The 24,535-nt window shown below is 31.8% G+C and overlaps 1 protein-coding gene across 3 annotated transcripts in view; it reads left to right on the top strand.

Annotated features, from left to right (window-relative positions):
- The first annotated feature begins 2,277 nt into the window (after positions 1-2,277).
- Positions 2,278-24,535, top strand: part of LOC118200408 (pre-rRNA-processing protein TSR2 homolog) — a 38,838-nt gene continuing 16,580 nt past the window's right edge. The window contains exons 1-4 of one of the 3 annotated variants that reach the window (XM_085808186.1): positions 2,278-2,331; positions 6,413-6,503; positions 9,991-10,082; positions 22,998-23,144. In XM_085808186.1, the coding sequence (XP_085664312.1) occupies positions 6,431-6,503; positions 9,991-10,082; positions 22,998-23,144 (312 nt within the window). In that variant the 5' untranslated portion in view covers positions 2,278-2,331; positions 6,413-6,430. Of the gene's footprint in view, positions 2,478-6,412; positions 6,504-9,990; positions 10,083-22,997; positions 23,145-24,535 lie in introns of all 3 variants that reach the window. The other 2 variants (XM_085808183.1, XM_085808179.1) reach the window with 2 other exon arrangements.

The following is a 24,535-nucleotide window of genomic DNA, read 5'->3' as shown; positions in this document are numbered from 1 at the left end:
CTTCAGTAAACAATTTAAATAATTAAAATTTCTTTTTTCAATAGAAATACTCATGGTTTTCTAGATGTAATTACCCTTTTCTCAGTTCATAGATGCCCTTACATTTTATTAAATTCCTTTTAAAACTTTTCATTAACCTAGGAAAGTAAATTTCCACATATTATGTAAGTGCTTTTGTTTTCTATTGCATTTATTCAATTTTATATACATCAATAAAATTACTATTACAATCTGTGTAGAGTATGTTCAAATGATATAAAAGTGATCAGACATATGTCAATCTTTAGGGAAAATTTTTTTTTGCTTCTGAAGAAGATCCTGTGTCTAATTGTTTTTGAAAACAAGTTTTATTTCAAAATCATTGGCAAATTACGATTATATTTTTGCTTAAACTTTATATTTGCTTCTTGCCTCAACAATATGTTGAACAGCATAGTATATTTAGTTTGTAAAATAAAATAGTACAATACTCTGTAAAGTTAAACCTCAAATTATTCCATTAAGTTTAATATTTTAACAGATTTACTTTTCATAATTTCAAATAAAATGTTCAATTCTGGTATATCAAATTGTCTTCAGCGAATTTCACTTCCCTGTTGTATTCAACATGTCAGGTCTTTATCACATGACAAAATGTTTGTAAGAAAATAAGTATTCTTGTATTTCTGACATAAATTTTTATAGTTTCGTATATTTATGAATTCACCAATATAATTTTACAAAGCTCTTTTCTTTACTGTAATACATTCACTTTGTTTTATATATACACTCTTTTACCAAAAATTACATTTTATAAAAAGTATTATACCGACACTAGTAACACCCTCATCAGGAGAAAATTTGTGCACATCATGGGCAAGTCATACAAAAATTTTCTTACATGAGCTAAATGTAAAGTTACATATTTTAAGCTGGAGAATCCCTGACCACATACTTGCAAAAGCAGGAGGGAATTCCATATGTGACCCTCCTTGAAATGAGTAAAAAGTGTATTTTATATTCAGGTAATCTTTATTCTAAGATCTAGTTGTGAATCCTCAATTTTAAAATTAAAATTGCTGATGTCATGTGATGAATAAGCCATTTAATGTTTTAAATTTGTCTCCAGTTATTTTAAATTTTCTGAATGTGCCCATTTTTAAGACACTTAATGATTAGAAAGCTTACTACATGTACGAGACATATGAAAAAGTAAATTTTACAGCACTGATCAAGATGTTTATAAAAGCAGACTGCATACTTTTTGAAGCATTTGAATGAGATTCTTGCTTTTGTTCCATTCTTGCATATGCTTCATTATATTAGCTAACATTTTGCGGATCTACACTTATATTAAGTCTCATATAAAATAATTACACTTTCTTTTATTTTCAGTCAATTCGACTCGTTAACATGATTCCTAAATATTTAACTAAGAATAATAAAATAGATAGAAATATTTCTATAAGGTCGTTTGTTACATTCGGCTTACATACTGTTTCCAAAATTATAACGGAAACTTCTTAACGATAAAATGCAGACAGAATCGCAAAAGAATAAATAAATATTTTATTTAATGTCGGATCAGAACGTTTTATCTACAAGGTAGACAATACAGCTCATCTAACACATTAGTGCGACATGCTATACATCCACTTCAGATATCCGTTCTATGTTCATCATGTCCGACAAGGCCAGGAGAATTCATCGCAAATATGCTCATAACTCCTCGTTTGTCATCATTTTGGATACTAGTATCAAAGCACACACTTCGATACTTAATAACCAATCAAATAAGATCAAAAGTGTATCGTAGAATTAAAAAAAAAAAAAAATTACACACAACTTTCACTCCACTCACTCACACACCACTCTCGCACACACTCAACCAAATGGCGCAATTTTGGCTATGTCTTTTCTAACAACAAGAGTTGAGAGATTTTCATCTTGCGACAAACTATTTAACTTTTTTTTAAAATGTTATATGAGATATACATTCATGAAACAATTTCCAATAACAAATACTTTCTACAATTTTTTAACACTGTGCATTATGTAAAAATTACAAGGCATAAAAAATTACAATCATTAGATTGTATATTTTAATTGATTAAAAAATGAAACATGAAACATTAAAATAAATATTAAAGTATAAAAATTAAAAAAAAAAATTTTAGAGTTTTTAAACATTTCTGAATCATAATAGAGCTATTTATGATAGACTTATGATGCGTCAAATAAAAATAAAACTTCTGTCAGAATTCCATCTCCTTGTCCGTAACCATGTAAAAAGTCACTTAAAAAAACGCACATGTGAGCAGAAAGACTTAGCGGGTGCAAAACAAGACTTCTGTATGTGTGTTTTGCTTAATAATGGATAAAATTAATTTATTAATAATTTATTAAATTTTTTCAACAAGAATAAATTGCTTATGGAACGAAATAGTGTTTTTGTGATGTATGTTCTTGATGTTTTTAAAAAGTGGGTTGGATTTCAGGTTAGAATGCAGACCTCACTTTTTTTTTTGTTGTAAAAATTTCTAATAATTAAGGAAAAAAAGCTGCAAATTTTACTTAATCTTGTGCATTTAAGGAATGGTGAACCTCACACATCTATTTTGTAGAGAACGTGTCAAGATTTTGTCTATATATTTTCATACTGAGTTAAACAGCTTTAAAATTATGTTGATGTGATGATATAGTTAAGTAATGCAGAAACCTGTATTAAAATTTTTTCTGACTTGTTCGGTAGATTAAGTTAATTTCATGTGTTATTTAACAGTCAACAGTAATCATCTGAAAGTTATTTTTTACCCTCCACTGCTATCGTGCTATCATTTATGTGCATGAGAAACGGAAAATATAATTTTTCTCTTTCCAATCCTGACTACACCCACTTTCTCAATTGCATAAAGCTGTTTCTGATTTAAAAATGGTTGTATTCAGGCACAAAGAATACATTCTTTATATTAATATTTTATACATGAAGCACTTTCATTTCAAATTTGTAAACAGTGGTTCATTTTCTGACATATTTCGGTAAAAGTTTACAATAGGGTGCCCCTTGTTTTTTGGCGATTCTTTTTTGACGCCAAGATTATCGCCAGGAAGACACAATTTCAAGGTGGCCGCTACACAAAACCAAAATAAAAAGTCAAAGAATTGCATAAACTGTGTGTCCATGTACACATCGATCTGTTTTCACTTAAAAAAACATCCCAGAATTGCACAAATTAGGCATTCTGCACTGCTTTAAATTTGTCCATGTATACAACAATCTATTTTTATTTAAAAAAATCAGGAGGCTAAAGCAAAGTTACACTATCATGGTAACCAGAAATGAGATTTCTTCGCCAAAATTTTACAAAAAATTGTCGCTAATCGAAGGGGCACCCAATTCTACACTAGAGCCATATTTCTTTAAGAGCTATGATTCATACTTGATGGCATTTTGAGTGAGGTATTTTGTATATTCTCTATATTTGAAGGAAGCATTTCCGCAAAGAACCCGGTAAATGAAAACATAACCTGGTAACTCAGCGGATTTATCCTACCTATTCGCTTGTTCAAAGTTTGCAACCATTCTTCTTGCGTACATTTTGTTGAATTAAAACTGTCGTTGTTTGCAATTGTAGATTTATATTATTCTTCTCTTATTTATTTTTATTTTTTCTGAATTTTTTAACAACGAATAGACAAAAATATTTTCGTGGATAGATGCCGGTTCTCGGTTTGCAATGAAAAGAAGAAAATACGGCGGGAGGGGTGAATGCTAATTTGTAACATGGCTGTTCACGTTGTGTTCTTAATTATTAACAGCTCTAACAACCGTGAGGTTTCCAACCTTTAAAATAATTTGTTTCCGTAGGCCGCAAAGATGTGCATGTGCATTTTAAATAATTAAGTAATGCTTTTATTTTTATTATTGGTTATTGTCATCTAAAATTATGAGAATAAATCAATTTTTATGGCGTAAAATTTTGACAAGATAATATATTGTTAATGCTTTTTAACAATAACATTTCAGAGGATGGCAGGTGTCACATAAATAGATGATTAAATTGAAATAAAAAATATTATTGATCATCTAAGATGACAGAATAGTTTGATGCATCACCATGGTAATCAAAATTAGCAAACCACTGCTGGTGTAAGGAATATATTGTTTTCTGTGTTAACTGGAATTTAAGACAAATTTTTTTTCGTTTATCATGTTTAACTGGTTAATTTCAGTACATTAATATTAATTTATATTTTTTAAATGAATTTTTATTTCCGTTATAAATGCTTATACAGTCAAAAGTCGTTAATTCGGACACCCATAATTCGGAATGATCTATAATCCGGACCTCAAAACTAAAAACATTCTGCGCATGCGCCGCATTGACACATGCGCATAGGCGTTTACGCGTGCGCGTAAGACCTTTTACGACTGCGAATATGAGTGTGCGCAAGTGCAGAATACGTTTTCGCATGTGCGTTTTATGTATAATAGATGTATAAGCTAAAATTATCTAATTATCTATTTCAGTTAATGTTGATGATTGCGTTGTTCCTTAATTTTCGAATTGGATCCGGCTTATTATTTTTTGCAGACTGTAAGAGCAATTTTATAAAAGTAAGCTTAAACTTTCGATTATATCAAATAGAATTTCTGATATATATTTGTTAATATGTAAAGGATCTAAAGCGAAAATATGTTTTGAAATCCGAAATCTGTTTATCAGTTTCACGCTGCTCGGCGGGGGGAAAGCCGCAGCGGGCGCATAATGAATTGGAAGTTGATCTGTCAGCACTATCCTTATCTTCAGGGCAGATGTTTTTATTTTATTTGGCTTATAATTCCTTACCAAATTAGTATTTCATCTCGATGTGCTCCATCTTTGATATGATTTAAAACAAGTTCCTCGTCATTATAATTCGCTTCCGATAGCGAAGAAAGTGACAGAGGTTAGTGAAAACGAAAAAATTTCAATTGACAAATTAGTCGGTGTTCCCGACACAGCAATTATAGGACTTGAACAGTGAAACTTTGTAACTGAACAAGAAATTATGTCTGTTTAATAGAATTAAAGAGAAAGTATTATCACATGAAACGAAGCAAAACTTAAACAACTTACATTGAAAGAAATGTTTAATAAAGTAAACAAATAAATATTAAGCTTTTTCTTTTTGCAAATTTTGATACCCTTTAGATCATAATTGTTCTTTATTTCATAAATTACGGTTTCATATTTTTAATTTTAGAATTTCTGCATGCCATCTTACGAGATTTAAACTGATGATCTATAATCCGGAAAAATCGATAATCCGAAATTGCCAAAGTCCCGACGAGTCCGGATTAACGACTTTTGACTGTATGTTGTCTTATGCTTAATATATTCTTTTCTGTGCTAACTTGAATTTAACACAAATTAATTTTCGTATATCACATTTAACCGGTTAGTTTTACATCTACATGCTTATTATCTCTGAATTTTTACTACCATATGCTTAATATATTGTTTTATCTGCTAACTTGAATTTACATGCATTAAAAATCACGTTTACGGCTCGTCTCATCGTCGATGAACCGCGAGCTTGGTGAGTAAAAATGCAACGGCGCCAACAGGTTCTTTCCTGAAGCGCCAACGGGTTCTCTGCGGATGAAACCCTATTTGAATACTTTTTAAGTAAGAATCAAAGTATTTTTGCTGTAAATAATATGAGGTATGGTCTCCTTTCGCAGCCATAGTGGTTTTGCAGTATGGTATCATACTTGACGGAGGACGGTTGAGGAATCCCTGATGCAGTCGATCCCAGACCTGCAGCAAGGCAATTTCAATTCTGGGATGGTTCTCAGAGAGGAGATAATGAGATCAATTTGCTGTCTCAAGAGTGTTCCACACCTGCTGAATAAGCCTAAGATCTGGAGATCAGGTTGGCCAATCCATGCAGTGAAAATCTTCACTTTCCAGGTGATCATCAACCAGCTGAGTCCTAAACGGATAATAGGAACCCAGGACTAACTGCACCCCTGAAATGTCAAACATAGGGCTGTAAGATCTTTCTATATCTGCTCTTTTAATTGACAGCCATTTTTGTGACTTTGCAGGTTGATAATAGAGTCTTTCAAAGGGGAAGAGATGCTCTTGGGAGAGTTTCATTTTTTACATCCAAATTTTAGAATAATATTTTTAGCTTTGCTAGTAATAAAAGGTTTTAATTTTTTTCTTTCATTTGCTCTATAATCAAATAGAATGGCTAATTATTATTTTGAAATCTTTTTATGTTTATTAACAACCGTTACTAAAATTCTGCTGAGCAAAAATCACATGTTCATTCACTTGAAAGCACTTTCAGACTTTTAAGTCTCCTGCATATTTTCGTCATCCTAAAACTTCCCTTTATTTGAGCTTATTTAGTTAAAAACCAATAACAAATGTCATTTCAGGCAGCTATTGATGAAGGTATGGGAGGTCCATATGCAAGAGAAAAAGAAGTATGGATGGCTAGTGAAATTGAAAATTATTTTAAACGATATGGTAAACAATAGTTTTGAATATTTGTTGTATTTAAGATATTGTGACATTCTGTAGTCTTAGAATATTATTCTTTAAAATAATAATTTCTCTCTCTCTCTCTTTTTTTTTTTTTTTTAATTTTTTATTTTACATTGCCATGTTTCTTTTTCAATTTGACCTTTGACATGTTATAGAGTATTATTTATTGTGATAATAGATAGTAAGTTACTTTAAAATTTGATAATTCTTTGTTTAATGTTAATGAATATTTGCTGGCAAATGTTCTTACTTTTTTTTTTTTCACTTTTTTGTTTTATTCTTATCCATTTTAACTAATTATATATACAGTATGTTGTTGGTTATGTTTATTTTGTTTGCAAAACTAAGTATAGAACACAGACTACTATAGGACATAAGCACTTTATTGTTCTGGTTGCTTCTTTCATCAAATGTACACCTCGCACAGAAAAAAAAAGGGGGGCACCAATATGGTGGAAATGGACACCATATCTCCTCATTCTACTGGAATGATTGTCAAAATTTAACTTGCATTTTCCATGTCTCGCAAGTGCAACTTAAGATGTTTATTAAATTTATATACAGCATTGTTCTAACACAGGTATTTTGACTCAAAATCGTGCTTTTGCTGAAATAACATACCAATTTTTTCCCATATTTCGATTCTACGGTTCAAATTATGCCTAGATATTAAATTTTTTAATTTTTGGTGATAAATTTATTGAGAAATTTAAAGATTTATTGTGGCACATTTTTTTTCAGTTTGCACCAAGAATAATTTGCATGGCGAACTTCTTAGTTCATAGCAACCAAGTTTCCTTTCATTTTTTTTTCATTGTATACAAACAGAATAAAAGCCATTGTTCATACTTTCAAATAATTTTAACAATATGTAAACCACATTTGGCATTATTATTGTGTATAATAACTATGCCAAATTTCAAAATGTGTCAGTATGTAAATTCACATATACCTTAGAAATTGTAAATAAAAAATCTTAATTTTTTTCAGGTATGCTTAGAAATACATCTATTTTAAGATGATGGTGAAAATTTTATAAGTTATAATTCAAAAAATTGTTTTAAAATATAAATTTAAAAAGTAAATTAGATAAAATAGGTGAATTTTTTTGGAATGAACATAAATTTCAAAATGCGAAAGGAAGAATCAAATAAGTTAAATAAATAAAAAAAAAGATATTAATAAATATATACCAAATTCAATTAACATAGAGGAGCTAAAATTTTGAGATTTTTATAATTTTTTATAAAACTTGGTACTGGGGCATAATTTGAGTCATAGAATCAAAATATGGAAAAAAAATTATGTTTTATGAGAAAAAGTTCAATTTTTGTGTCAAAATATCTACGTAGCGTATTCGGAGACTAAGTACCTTTTCATTCCAACACCATCGCAGCGCTGTGGTAGGTGTCCCGCACATGCGTACTAGTCTTTCTTGTTCACTGACTTTCAATTGTCGCCATTTTGGTTGCTCTATGTTGTGTTTTCAGTTTGCTGTGCACATTCAAAATGTTTAAGACAATTAGTTCTCCCGCTGACTGTGAGATTCGTGCCGTGATTAAATTTTTGAACGCGAGGATTGTTAAACCGGCCGAAATTTATCTTCAAGTGACAGAAGTTTATGGTGAATATGCGATAAGTGATGGAATGGTGAGAAAGTGGGTAAGACTGTTTAATGCAGGTCGAACAAATGTCCACGCCGAGGCTCGGAGTGGTCGGCCTTCTGTTGTCGCCGATGATTTGGTAAGGAAAGTTGATGAAGCAATTCATGAGAACAGACGCTTCACAATGACAACTCTTTCAAAAGCATTTCCACAAATTTCACGTACTGTTTTGTTCGACATTGTGTCTGACCGCTTGAATTATCGCAAACTGTGTTCCCGATGAGTTCCAAAAATGCTCACTGATTTTCACAAAACAAAGCGACTTGGTAGTGCCCTGACATTTGTCACGCAGTACAGTGATGAGGGAGAAAACTTTTTAAACCAAATTGTGACAGGTGATAAACTTGGGTGTGTCATTTCACACCAGAATCGAAACAATAATCGATGGAGTGGAGACACACTCATTCTCCGAAAAAACAAAAGTTCAAAGTGACAATGTCATCACAAAAAATCATGTGCACTGTCTTCTGGGATAGGAAAGGCGTTTTGCTTACCGAATTTCTTCCCAGAGGTGAAACCATTAATGCGGCACGATATTGTGAGACTTTAACAAAACTAAGGTGTGCCATTCAAAACAAACAAAGAGGAATGCTCAGTAAAGGAATTGTGTTGCTCCATGACAATGCTCGGCCCCATATTGCTGGTGTCACTCAATCGTTAATTCGACAGTTTCATTGGGAGCAGTTCGATCACCCACCGTACAGCCCGGACTTGGCGCCCCCTGACTATCACTTGTTCCTGCACATGAAGCGCGAGCTTGGTGGCAAGCGCTTTGGTTCTGACGATGACACGAAAAATGCTGTGGAGTCATTGTTATCGAAACTGGCGGAAAGTTTCTTTGACGATGGTATACAAAAACTGGTCACCGCCCTATGACAAGTGTTTGATCATTGGCGGAAACTATGTTGAAAAATAGTTAAGACATGTATTTTCATGTAAAAATAAAATTGGATTAAAAAAAATTGTTTTACTATTTTTTTTTTTTTTTTTTTCAAAACGGTACTTTGTTTCCGAATACGCCTCGTATGTTAGAACAATATATATAGATCTAATATATATTTTAAGTTGCACTTTCACGACATGAAAAAGTGCAAGTTTGTACATTTGATAACATTACTGCAATCTGTCTTTCATAAGAAACCTCTTGCCAGTTAGTCTGCAGCTGTCTGTTGCCGTAGAAACGAGCCTTAACCCATTTTTCGAAGGGGTGTCTTGAAGACGAATGATAACTCTTTTCCCCTCAGCCAACAGTCGCCAAAAACAAAATAACAATAAAGCAACCCTTGAGTTGTCACTATTTGAAATATACTAGCCTTGTAGCAATATCAATATCATTGAAAGTCCATTGACATGAATGGCAAAAATTCATACGCTACTAAAATTTTTATTTATCGTAATCTTGGATATATCCATTTGTGATAGTTTATGGTAGTTTATTCACTTTTGAGAGTTCTTTGAATAAAGCAAATTTTAGCTGACATAATCCATGAATGAACATAGATTTTTTAAAAGCAGTTTCCAGACAGGTGTTTCACAATCCACTGATTTTGCCTGTATTGTACTGAGACTACTTATTTGCACTGTAAAGTAGACATTTATTTTTAAGTAACAAAGAAATGAGCAAAGCTTAAAAAATTATACTTAATTTTTTGGACTCGGAGATTCAATATTATTTTTTTCCCATTGTTTTGATTAAGTATGATTTCATTTTAATGAAATCCAGGTACATTAAGTTTTAATGTAATTATGTTTAAATTATTAATATTCATATGTATGAATGTTATCCCCCCTTTTTTCTGTTGTAGATAATGTAAGCCCTGAAGATATAGAAGCTTACCTGGGTGCCATGATGGAAACTGAATTTGAAACTTATTTTGAAGACGGAAGTTTAATGGATGTGAGTTTGTCTTTTTAATTTATTATTTTTCAGTTATTAATTATTGGAGTCTGTTACTGTTTTGCCTGTCTTTAATGAACATAAAAATACAGTCAAAAGTCGTTAATTCGGACACCCATAATCCGGACCTCAAAGCTACAAACTTTCTGCGTATGCGTCACGTTGACGCATGCGCATAGGCGTTTATGCATGTGTACTGTATTCAGGAGCTGGTTGACTTTGTATTTAATAACAAATATTATCATCACAAAGATATTTACTTTATTATGTATTTATTAATCATTTTGTTGCTGTTGAGGAGCGATCTGGCTCCAAAACATTTGAAATTCTCAATCACAAAGCTGTAAGATCTGTTACAGCAAGTATACAAAAGAAAAGAATACTCAATTCAAATTACGCAGGTCGAGAGTATAACGCGCTAGCAGCGCCTCCTGTCGGCAACTCTTAATCCCTACCGAACATACTCCCGACCTTGAAACCTTACAGGTTTCAAAATATTACAATTATACACTGTTTTAAAGCACAATATAATAACAAACAATTGTAAGCAATAGCAATACAATGGTTAAATTTTTAAAATACACATTAAATCATAGATGCAATATAAACACTGGAAAGAAACACATTACAATATAAAATACATAAATCTAATTACAATTCACAGGAAGAACACAAATGTCTCTCACATTTCTTTTTAACATTTTACCACCTGGTAATACTATGTTAATCACTCGAACTTTTTTATCTTTTCCAAAAATTATTTTTGCAATTCTACCTGTTAACCATTTTGTACTGGGCATATGCTCATCCTTGACTAACACAAGTGAACCCACCTTAACATTATCTTTAGCAAACATCCATTTACTACGTTGTTGAAGGTTATTTAAATAGTCTCTCTTCCATAACTTCCAAATTTGTCGACTATATTTCGTTATTTTTTGCCACTTTGAGAGCCTATTTTCTGGTATCTCAACAAGTTGGGATTCAGCTATTGAAGTTAAAGGCCTCCCTATGAGAAAATGTCCGGGGGACAAGGTTACAAAATTATCAAAATCGGATGATAAGGGAGTAAGAGGTCTGGAATTTAATATGCTTTCAATTTCTAGAATTACAGTGAGAAATTCTTCAAGAAACAGATGAGCATTGCCAATAATTCGTTTCAAATGAAACTTAAAAGATTTCACCCCGGCTTCCCAAAGGCCGCCGAAGTTTGGTGATTTAGGAGGGATAAACTTCCACTCAATGTTTTCACTTAGCAGGTATTTAGTCAGTGTTTCATCTGGGTGTTTAACCAATTTATGCAATTTTCTGAGCTCAATGCTTGCACCCACATAATTCTTTGCATTGTCACTGAATAATTTTGCACATTTACCCCTGCGACTAAAAAATCGTTTCAAACAAGCTATAAAGGCATCTGAAGTAAGATCAGAGACAAAATCTAAATGGATGGCTTTGGTGCTTAAGCATACAAATATGCACACATAAACTTTGTTTAGTTTACCCTTACGCTGATTTTTAAATTTAATGTGGAATGGTCCACAAAAATCAGTTCCAACATTACTAAATGGGTAAGAAGGTGTTACTCGTTCTTTGGGTAGATCACCCATTATCTGAGTCTCAAAAACAGGTTTGTTTTTAAAACAAGTTATACATTGAAAAACAACTTTACGACAAACATTTCTGCCATTTAAGACCCAAAATTTACGTCGAACATGATACGATAATGCATTTGAACCAACATGCAAATATTTTAAATGATAATATCTCACAATTATTAAAGTTAATGGATGCTTATCTGGCAGAACAATTGGATTTTTCTCATATGTACTGAGGTCAGAATGTTTCAGTCTGCCTCCAACCCTTAGAACATTGTCTTTATCTAAAAAACAGTTTAAAGATTTTACCTTGCTGTTGCTGGGCACTGAGGCACCTCTCTCAAGATGTTTTATTTCATCTACAAACTCACCTTGTTGGATTGACCTAAATAAATAGATTTCCACTCTTCTCAACTCGCTAAATGTAAGGTGACCTGTAAGCTTTTCATTTCTAACATTATTGATAAATCTAAATACATAGCACATAACATGAGCAATAGTTAAATAATTATTACTCAAGGAAAGAATATCATCAACTATAGAACTATGATTTAAAGCAGTAAAGGCAATAGGAGAATGATCATTAGAGTCATCAGTTTTCTTTAGTTCATCAGAAAAGTCATCTAATGAAATTAGAATGTCATTATTGTCTACCAGAACATCAGTCTTTTCTCTCAAAAATTGGGGTCCATGCCACCAAATGTCACTGTTCAATAAAATGTCAGCACTGACTCCCCTGCTGGATTTTGCTTCCCAGGGCAGTGTGCCCAGGCACTGGTATCACTTAAACTCTGTATTTCGTTAACTCTATTGGCAACAAATGATTTCCATCATTTCGTAGATCCTTTAATCCAATAAAGAGTTATTTTTGAATCCGTCCAAAAGAACACTGAGGAGGTCTTTTTCAAATCCACTGTTTTCTTGACTTTACTAGCTAGTCGGGCGGCAAGCAAAGCACCGAGTAATTCTAGTCTCGGAAGAGTGATTTTCCTTAGTGGCGTCACTCGACTCTTGCTAACCAATAAATTCACTTCGATGTTATTATCCTTCACAACTCTTGCATAAATAGCAGCACCATAAGCCTTTTGGCTAGCTTTGCAGAAGCAGTGTAGTTCTAAGATATCGGTTGACTCTTGTAAATTGAGCACATTTCTAGGAACTCGTAACTCTGAAAGATCAGGAACTTCGGAGCACCACTGAAGCCATATTTTTTGTAGATATACAGGTATTGCTTCATCCCAAGAAATTTTCTTCATCCATAAAACTTGTAGAATGAACTTTGCACAAATAGTAAACGGCGAAAGCAACCCAAGCAGATCAAAAATCCTTCCTATTGTATGTAGTAGGAATCGTTTGGTACTTTTGTTTTTAGACAGACTGTTCACTAGGCTCTGCTTTCCCAACATTAGACAATCTTCAGCAGGATTCCATGACAGTCCCAAAACTTTAATAGTGTTGACTTGTGGCTGTGTATCGAAACCTTCATGTGTCCAAAACTGCATCAATGTATTGTCATTCGTAGTCCATTTTCGTAGCACCATGCTAGCTTGGCTCATAATTGATGTAGCTTGAGTAGAGATCTCAAAAGCATCCGACACATTATCAGCTCCAGAAATAAAATCATCCACATACAAACAGCGGTCTAAGCATTCTGTTGTAGTCGGGAATTCTTCAGAGTGCTTTCTCAGGTGAGTTTTCAAAGTAGCAGTCAAAAGGAATGGACTGCTCGTAACACCAAAAAGAACACGATTAAATCTGTAAACTTGAATTTTACCATTTTCTTCCCACAGAAAACGAACTGCATCTCTGTCCTTTTCGGCTAATAAAATTTGTAGGAAAGCTTTCTCTATGTCTGAAGTAAAGGCGACTTTGTTTAATCTGAAATTAACAAGAATGTCGAATATGTTCGAATTCAGGTTTGGCCCTGACCACAGGCAGTCATTTAGACTTAAATGCTTAAAGTTATGACTGGAACTTGCATCAAATACTATTCTCATTTTTGTAGTTGCACTTTCCTCTCTAAAAACTGGTTGATGTGGCAAATAGAACACAGGTTTATCAACAGGTTCCTTAGGACATCTAACTTTCTCTATAATATTCTTATTTTCATAGTCTTTTAAAGTTTCAATATACTGCGAATGAAGATTTGGATCTTTTTGAAGTCTACGCATAAGTAAATTAAGTCGCTTTTTAGCAACCATGAAGTTATTATTGAGCTCTCCCCAATCTCTTTTCCATGGTAACTGAACCTCATACCGGTTACCTTTAAAACGAACAGTTTTTTCAAATGTTTCTAAAGATTGATCTATCTCATTTTCAAAGGGATCATCTTTAATTCCTATAGACTCAAGTTGCCAAAATTTTTTAATTTCATTTTCTATATCACTATAATTATTAATTAATCCACAGTGAACCATTCGCGTATTTTTAATATCTGAACTTAAATACTACCAGTGGCTATAAAGCCAAAAACAGAATTTTGAAATCTTAGCTCTGAATTGGGTACTTCAACTTGACCGAATTTTAAGATCTGATAAAACACCTCTGCGCCTAATAATACATCAATTTTTCCTCTTTTATAAAAGTTTGGATCAGCAAACCTAATGTTTTGAGGAAAATGTTCAGTCGGAACTTCTATATTATTGATTGGTATGGAGTCCGAGATTTTAGGCACGCACAAAAATTCTAAACTCATTTCAAAGCCAATACCGTTTGAAATAGAAGCACATACTTTAGAATTAATATTTATTCTCGTGTTATTTAATCCAGAAACTACAACAGATATTTTTTCTCTTTTAATCCCTAACGAATTAGCACATTCAATCGTTAAGAATGACGTCATCGAACCTACATCACACAAAGCGCGAACTGATTTTAATTCACCATAGCAATCTCTTATTAAAATATTCGCAGTAGAAAGTAAAACATTTTTGGTCTGACGCATTCCGTTTACAGCTGTGCCGGCGAAAATACTTTCTTTATTGGTAGAAGAAGAGTCATAAACAAATTTTTCAACATTCGGATTGAGACTGACTGTCGTCTTCTCCCCCCTTACTTTCGGCTTTGAAATATGAGCACTTTTGGATTTATTTTGTTTTTCATTTTCGAAATGTAATAGCATTGAATGCTTTCATGAGCATTTTTGACATCGATAATTAGACGAACACGTTCGAACGGAATGGTTTTTCAAACAATTAAAACATAGCTTATTTCTTTTCACGAATTCACACCTGTCATTGACAGAAAGATTTATAAATTCCGGACACTTATATAATGAATGGAATTCTGCACCACAGCACTTTATGCATTTCAAATTTATGTTTTTTGTATTAGAAGTGGATATCATACTCGTAAGTTTTTTATGTGGAGAATTATTACTCTTTTTACCTCCTTTATTTTACTATTTTGAAGCGTTCTCGCTTGGCTTTGTAAGAACGAAAGTAATTGTTCAATCGTATCGAATTCTTCCGAGTTTTTTAATTCCTTTTCCCACCAGTATCGAATCAATTTATCAAACTTATCCACTATCAAATATACAATCATTATTTCCGATAAGTTTTCTACTTTGTAGTTTAAAATATTTAAAGTTCGAATACATTCGTTCGTTACATCAATTAAATTTAGAATAGAACTAGATGTCTCGCTAATATTCAGCTGATTCAAAAGTTTTTTTATTATAGCATTTAAAAGCTCACGTTTATTCGAATACCTATCTTCTAAAAGTTTCCAAGCTATATCGAAATTTGTATCCGAAATAGAAATAGACTGTATTACTCTCAGAGCTTCGTCCTTACAACTAGCTTTTAAATATTGCAATCTCATTGCATTACTCGAAATAGATTTGTTTTCTATTACACTAGCTTTAAACATTATCCAATTCTCTATTTTACCATTGAATGTCAGTACCGATAGCGTCGGTAACTTAACATCCGAAAACACATTTGAATTATTATTACTCGGCACAGTAGAAACAGAATGTTCAGAGTTCATCTTATTTTTAACTACTACTAATTTACGTTTAATCATCAATAGCAACTCATCAACAATATCATCTGTATCTTCTTTATCCTTAATAAAGTTATCCAATTCTTCGGGTTTACATGTTTCGAAAATTGAATAAAATACAGATTTAAGTTCATTAGAAATTTCATTAGTTTTGGTTTCAAATAGCTGCAACGCAACTGAATCTGAAACATCTAATGACGAAACAACTTTATCTTTATGCCGCGTCAGTGAACTTTTTAACACTCTTTTTCTAGTTTTTAGAGCTTCCATATTTATTACAGTTATACTCTTCAAATTTAATAGAGATTAAAATGGGAGAGCTCACCTTCGATTCTCGACGGACCACTTGTACTGTATTCAGGAGCTGGTTGACTTTGTATTTAATAACAAAGATTATCATCACAAAGATATTTACTTTATTATGTATTTATTAATCATTTTGTTGCTGTAGAGGAGCGATCTGGCTCCAAAACATTTTAAATTCTTAATCACAAAGCTGTAAGATCTGTTACAGCAAGTACACAAAAGAAAAGAATACTCAATTCAAATTACGTAGGTCGAGAGTATAACGCGCTAGCAGCGCCTCCTGTCGGCAACTCTTAATCACTACCGAACAGCGTGCGCATAAAACCTTTATGGCTGTGAATATGCGTGTGCGCAAGCACATAATACGTTTACGCATGCGCATTTAATGTATAACGGATGGTATAAGCTAAGCTAAAGTTATCTAATTCAGTTAATGTTGCAGATTGCGTAGTTCCTTAATCTTCGAATTGGATCCAGCTTATTATTTTTTGCAGACTGTTAGAGCAATTTTATAAAAGTAAGCTTGAACTTTCGATTATGCCAAATAGAATTTTCGATACACATTTACTAATATGTAAAGGATCTACAAAGCAAAAGTTATGTTTTGAAATCCAAAATCTGTTTATCAATTTCACGCTGCTCTGCGGCAGGGGGGGGGGAGAAATGCCGCAGCGTGCAATGAATTGGAAGTTGATCTGTCAGCACTATCCTTATCTTCAGGGCAGATGTTTTTATTTTATTTGGCTTATAATTCCTTACTAAATGTAGTATTTCATCTCGATGTACTCCGTCTTCGATATGATTTAAATCAAGTTCCTCGTCATTATAATTCGCTTCCAATAGTGAAGCAAGTGACAGAGAGGTTATTGAAAACGAAAAAATTTCGATTGACAAGTTAGTCGGTATTCTCGGCACAGCAATTACGGGACTTGAACGGTGGAACTTTGTAACTGAACAAGAAATTATGTCTGTTTATAGAATTAAAGAGGAAGTATTAGCACAAAAAATGAAGCAACTTAAACAACTTACATTGAAAGAAATGTTTAATAAAGTAAACACATAAATATTAAGCATTTTTTTTTTTTTTGTAAATTTTGATACACTTTAGATCATAATTGTTCTTTATTTCATAAATTACGGTTTCATATTTTTAATTTTGTAATTTCTGCATGCCATCTTACCAGATTTAAACTGATGATCTATAATCCGGAAAAATCTATACTCCGGAATCGCCGAAGTCCCGACGAGTCCGGATTAACGACTTTTTAAAAAGTACATTAATTCCATGATCTGATAGCTCATATTCCCTTCAGTTACATGATATATTAATAATTCAATTTGGAATAAAGTTTGCATTTGTGCTGCTCAAAATAATTATTAAATTCTGGAATACCAAGATATGTAGTTATTTTGAGGCCAATTTTGTTTCAGATTAAAAGAGGTTACGTGTCATTTGCTTGTTTTACACTCGCACATAAATATGTAAGATTTAAAGGGGAAAAAATGTAAATCAAAATACTAACTTTAAATTGTAGTTGTCCCCTTAACTCTTTATTTTAATTTGGTTATTTTCCTTTTATGGCCTAAAAATAGTATTTATATATAATAAAACTCTCTAAACTGCATCATTTCAAAATGATTCCATGCCACATAATTCTTGCAAAACCTAATGACCAGGCATTTACATAAGGCTTCAGCTAATGATGATTTCAAATTTGAGAACCAAAATCTAAAATTAGCCTGTGTAGACAAATTTGAACTGAAACTAAATCATTTTGAACAAGAATTTCATCATGGACCTATCACATTTTCTATCTTGCTTCTGTTCTTGCAGCCTGCTTGCTGTCCACTTCTGCATCAGAATTATTGATGTGAGATGTAGAAAAGGTATAAATAGGATAAAAAATTAGCACTGATTTTACCCATTACATTTGTAATTCAAGTTATGAATATACCTTTCAGGAAATTAAAAAAAAAAAAAAAAAAAAAAAAAAAGTAGTACTGTTTGATTATCCGCATCTGCAATTTTAACATTTGAAAGAATTGGCCTGTTTTTGATATATTTTGAGTTTTTAAGTGACAGCAGCCAACCCTTGTATGTGCATACCACACACATATTTGAGCCAACCCTTGTTTGTGCATACCACACACATATTTGAATACATTTGAATTTATACACTTCACATTTAACTGAACGATATCTGTTAGCTGTAATAAAATGAATATTGGCCACACAGATTTGTGTTTTTCTCATAAAATGTCTTTTCTCTAATACAGTGCATTTTTTATTTTTAGTTATGAACGGAATAATTCTTGTAAGATGTAATGATTGCCAAACAAAATTTTTTTTCACTTTATAAAGTTGGCAATGAGTTGGAGACTTTTTGTTGGTTTGCGAATAATCACAAAGTACCAAAAACTGTTGAAACAGCATGACTGCTCATGTTGTTAATGCAGCTACTTCTTTATGCATTTACGTGTCTTTAACATCTAAATTATTGCATGTATAAATTACTGATAATTAGTTGTTATGTTGATGGATTTGAATGTAGTCAAATATTTTAATGTATAATAGGCTGAACATGGTTGCAGACCCGGTTTAGGAGAATGCAACAACCACAGTTGTGGATACTCCAAGGTCGAGAGGGGCTCCACAAGATGTTTTTGCTGTAATTTTTCTTAAATCTGCACAATAATTACAAGTTATATTGTAACATTGTGGGGAAAATGAAAGTTGAATGACCCCTATATAGCAAGCCTAAGTAAAAATTAATAACAAAAAATGTAATTTCTCACTGAAACAATACTTTTCTAGTTTAAATTTTAAATTCTTGAAATCAAAATTGTTAATCCCCAAGGCTGTGATGATTAGAAAAGGGATGAAATGTTTTCACATTTCTGATAAACATTTGGGTGTTAAGCAAGTTTATGTTTTAGTCTTGGTATATAACTGATCTCACAAGTGTGTTTTTGCTAGAAGTGATTAAAAATGTAAAGGGGTCACTTCAAAACCAATGAGTTGTATGTTTTAAATCAGTACTATAATCAGTTAGGTGATTAAGTCATAATATTATAACTTCATGAACTTAAAGGTAAAGACCTTTGTATTTAATTATGTATTTACACAGCCCATCCCACTCATTATGCAAAAGTGGTTTTCATAAAACTATATACCTTTTTTTTTTTTTTTTTTTTTTGTTAATTTTTTTTATTGGATGTATTTTTTATCTAGAGTTAATATTTAAGGAAATAAGCAAGTAAGGTCCTTCAATATAAGTAAGCAAATTTAAATAAATTGCCCTTCTTTTCAAATCTCATGACAAATATCTAAAAAAAAACTGAAACAGTTTGCTTTTTGATTCTTATATTTCAAAAGAGAAATCTTCTGAAAAATATTTTTAGAAGAATTCGAGAGTAGGAGGGTAGCAGAAAGTACACATATGAGAAGTTTTGGCCAAAGATCAAAGGAACAGTTTTCTAGGCCATATTCGGAACAAGCGAAAAAAATCCTCTAGCGGGAATAAATTTCAAGATAAAAAGAAAGGCGATCGACAAAAATAGGCCATAAGATTAAAAAAAAGGGGCAGTTAAGAAGGATTTAAACTAGGACAGGTGGCTGCTGAAAAGGGAGTTATCAGATTCACATCATCCGAATAAAAATCCCTCAAAAGTTCAAATGAATACGGTGATAATAAAAAATTTGTCCTTACCTGTGATACACATTCGACTAAATAAGGTGATTTAATCGATACAGGGGTGCAACCAAATTTTCTGTCCGAACATTTTTTCAAAATAATTTAAAAAAGACTATTTTAAGACTCAAAATACTAAAGTTATTGCAGCACAGGGCAAACATTGTGCATGTATAGGTAAAGCGACGCTTAAGTGGAGATAAAGAATGAAGTTAAAAATATATATATTTTTTGTAATGCAAAATTTACAAGCTTCGGTAATATTGGGAACCGATTTTTTAAAAACAGCGAGAGCCCAAATTAATTTTCAGAATGAAACTTTGCAGCTGCACATGAAGCAGTGGAACCTCCGGACCTTAACCTGCAACAGGTAGATTTAGAATTTAGCTATCTTATCCAGGCTTTTAAAGCCTTGTTATGCGATAGTTAAATTCTGGCAACAGAAAATGCAAGGTTTTTATTATTTTGCATAACAAATTTATTTTAAGTTTGATACCTATTCTAGACTTCTCAACTTCCCCTCACATTATCTTGTCAGGATGTAAATTTAAAGTTAAGTGAAGTGCATATTTAAACATGTGAATATCTCAGTTTATTCAGAACGTGTTTCGCTAGCCAAGCGCACGTTTCGTTGTTATTTCGCTGTTACGTGAGTAAGCCTTTTGGCCTTATCAGATTTAGCCTGATGCCGGTTAGGTTCTTGTGAATCCACCTTTTAGGCGTAACTTAAGTGCTATCTTGCACTGTTTATTTCAAGTTTGACTTACATTATTTTCTACGTTTAGTTTCCACCACAAGTTGATGGTGTTTTTGTAGCGCACAAAGCCTTGTGCCTTTTCTGTTAACTATTTTGAATTAATAAGGAGTTATTTTTACCCTTCATCTGAGTCAGTATTTTTATTCATGCCTGTGTGAGAATTCACCATGTCATTATAGGGTCTATTCTAGTTTATGTGGAACAAGAGAGAAAGACTCTATACAGTTAGCTGTGATGCTAGTTACAAAGCTTGGATGATTTAAAGGCTATGGAAAAAGACAATCAAGAATTTAAATGCAAAATTTTTGCAGAAAGGTAGAAAAATAGCATTAGTTATTGACAACTGATGCTATTTTTCTACCTTTCTGCTCAATGACAGTTTAATTTAAAATTATTCTTGTTCCTTGGTCCATTGTCTTGCAACCTATGGATCAAGGAATGGGAATAATTTAAAATTAAATTATGGAAAATTTATCATGATTCTCCATTTCTGTTACTCTGTGTGAAGCAGTGTTTTATGTAGTAAAAATTTGGAACATGATTTTCACCAAAACTACTACCAATTGCTGTAGACACGTAATTTTCAAAATAAATACTTATGAAGCCAATTCTGAAGAAAAGGAGAGTGAAGATGATTGGACATAATTATGAACTAATAATAATAATAATGAAAGTTGATGAACTAGATTAAGTGACTATATATAAAGATGGTATAACTGCAATCAATTCTCTTAAAAGATTTTAAATTTCTTACAAAATAATATATGACAACAATTTTGAAATGGTGGGAAAATTTAAAAAACATTGTGAAAAGTAACAAACTGGTATTAAAAACAAGCATCCATTTGAGAATTTTTTAAATGAAAGAGTAACTTTTTTTAAATTTTATTTCTTGATCTGCAAAATGTAATCAATTTCAGAAGTAGCATTGTAGTGTGTATTTAGAAATAGTATTTCATGGATATATTTTTAATAATAATCGGTAACTGTAAGTATATATACATCCTATTTCATTTCTAGAACACCCGGCCTTGGTTAAATTGAAAAATTTCCTTAACCCACATTTACAGTCACCCCACTTATATAATGTCACTTTTGATCTGTTGGAATGAGGGTTGACTGTAATATAAAATATCGTATTAGCATCTAAATCTCATATTTTACTCTACACTACAATTCTTAGTATAATGATTTTGAAAGTTGAGAGAAGAATTTTTTAAAATGGTGGTTTTAGAAGTGTCATTCAAAGACTTTTTACCCATTTTTTAATCAGCTGTTGTAAATTTTGTAGAGACGTTAGGTTAATTTTTGGAAGCAGGCAAGATGAAAAATACAAAAAGCAATTGCCTTCCCCAGGAATAGAACCACGGACCTCTGAAAAACCGGTCCAGCGTGCAGAACCATTACACCATGAAGGCACGCTAGGAAAGTGGAAGAAATACCTTATAACTTTGTGTCCTAGTTTTGATAATTAAAAAGAATAGCATTTGGAAAATACTTCTCATGCCAGGTAGTGGAAAGACCATATTGGAGCTTTATTTATAAATGAGAGCAATTAAAAATGGCAATTCCATCTAGATTTATCTGTAGTTATGTCTGGTCTCTTTCTTTCTACCAGGATCAAAAAGTATTTTCAATTTATTTAAAATAATCCCTGTTAAATAATCTTTCCTGAGTTATTCTCGTATGTTGGACTATGGCAGGAAGTCTTTGGTGGTGCCTTGACCATATTTTGGTTTGTTGATCGACTTGCTGAGCTTGAAAGATAAGAAATAACGTGATTTTAATTGCTTGCTTAATTATCTGTGTATATTTAGATACAATATAAAATACTGTGGTGAATTTTAGTATGTGTTACATTTAATAAATTAATATAAATATTACATATTTTATTTTTAAGAACAAGGAGAAATCTTTTTCTTTGAAAATGAATGAAACAGTGGAGCAAAATATAAAATTGGAAATTGTGAAGAAGTAATTAAAATAAATGTGAATGTAAGGAAAATATTATTTATTTAACTGAAAAGATTGAAAACAGTTGGGCATTACCTGCTCCCATTTCAAAATCAGATGATTTTAAGAATTTGATAATTAAAGAAAGTTATGAAATTTTAAGTTTTATAAAGAAGCTAAATATCATAGAATCAGTGTGCTGTGGAAATTTAGGAAGTTTATTAAAGTTATTTATTTTAACATTTCTAATTGAAAGTTGTGGGGGGGGGGAGGAGGTACTCATCATTTTGTAACATCTGGAAGGGTCCTTAAGAAAATTCCTTGATTTTTTCTGTATGAATTATTTATGACTCATAAAGTTGAAAAAAAGGAATTGGAAGTACAACAGAAATTAATGTAATTAATGTAATAAATTAATGTTTGATTAAATGCTCATTTACATTTGAATGATCTAAAAAAAATAAGGGTAAATGTTTATGTTGAATTATAATTTACATGTAATTGTCAAAATGTAATGCTATCTTCTTGGCAAATGTACATTAATATGGCAACTTCTGACATTCTTATTTCTTGTAACTGTCTTGTAAAACAAAAACATTTTCCTCAGGTGTCTAAATCATTTTGCAAAGCATTTGAATTATCATTACGGGATCCACAAGCAGAAATGTTTCGGGAAGTCTTACAAACAAAGTACACATCTGCAACTGAAGTCAGCTCAAAGGAAGCTCTAAATCCAGTGATGGTAACAAAAAATGTATTAAATTTTGTTTTGAAAAGTTTTCTTCATTATAATGAAACAATTTTTGGTAAAGAATAATTATTCACATTGAGTTAATGATGTGCTGAATGATAATTTTTTATTTGTTATGAGTTCTGATCCATATATATCTTTGGCACCATTTCAAAACTGCAAATGTATTAATTATTATTTTAAAAATAGTATATGTAAATGTTTGACAACTTTAGAATGAACTGAGTTAGACATGTAACATAATTATTTTTTTATATGCATCTTTTTCTTTTTATGTAATGTAAAAATCAGAAAATAATTTAGAAGTTTCATTTAAGTGTGAGAAGCGAAAAGCAAAAAAGTGAAGATTTGTGATTTCAGAGTAATGTTTATAGTATGTTCAGTAGCAATGAGTGAGATGATAATAGTGTTAAACTATTAACCCTATTCTTCTTCTTCAGGTTGAGTTTATCAAGTATCAGAGACCTCTGATAAATAGCATTTTGTGTCAAATGCACCAAATCCAATGCTTTCTAGCTTAATTTGTTTGGGTTGCCCACTTTGTTTATAAAGTCTGACAGCCCTTTAGTAGAGCCAACACTTTCTTAAACAGAAGCCCAACTACAAGATCGTGATGTCACAAATGATGTCACTGGCGGATGACAATCGCCGTTGGTCGCCTACTACCTGCCATTAAATTATATATGTTTTTAAAGCTATACTAAGAGGATGGTTTCTTCTAAAAGTATATATGTTTTTAAAGCTATACTAAGAGGATGGTTTCTTCTAATGATGTAGATACTTATTATTATTATTTTTTTACTTTATATAGATATCTGTAGAGAGAGAGAGAAAGAGATGAAAATATATATTTTCAATTCATTCACAGATATAATATTAAAAACATATTCATATGCACAAAATATATTAAATATTATTAATTAAAGCAAAAGCATGTTTCGATGTCCATCAAACAAAAAGTGGAATTGCTGCAAAAAATGGATAAAGGCATATCCTTTGATTCTCTAACCATTCCGAAATATGTTTATCAATTTCACGCTGCGGGAGGGGGGGGGGGGTTACGACGCAGAGCGCAATGAACTGGAAGTTGTACTGTCAGCACTATCCTCATCTTCAGGGCAGATGTTTTTATTTTATTCGGCTTATAATTCCTTACTAAATGTAGTATTTCATCTCGATGTACTCCGTTTTGATATGATTTAAATCAAATTCCTTGTCATTATAAATATCACGAATACACATCAAATAGTTTTCTAATTTCGACTATGCGTAAGGTAAGCTTTACGCATGCGCACGCTGAAAGAAATGTTTAATAAAGTAAACAAATAAATATTAAGCTTTTTTTTTTTGTAAATTTTTGATACCCTTTAGATCATAATTGCTCTTTATTACAT

The sequence above is a fragment of the Stegodyphus dumicola genome, chromosome 1 (genome assembly GCF_044657685.1).
Source record: "Stegodyphus dumicola isolate Sdum_Otavi_A_Nest chromosome 1, ASM4465768v1".
Lineage (NCBI taxonomy): Eukaryota > Metazoa > Arthropoda > Arachnida > Araneae > Eresidae > Stegodyphus > Stegodyphus dumicola.
The sequence above is the reverse complement of the archived record's forward strand: the minus strand, read 5'-3'. Positions and strand labels throughout refer to the sequence as shown.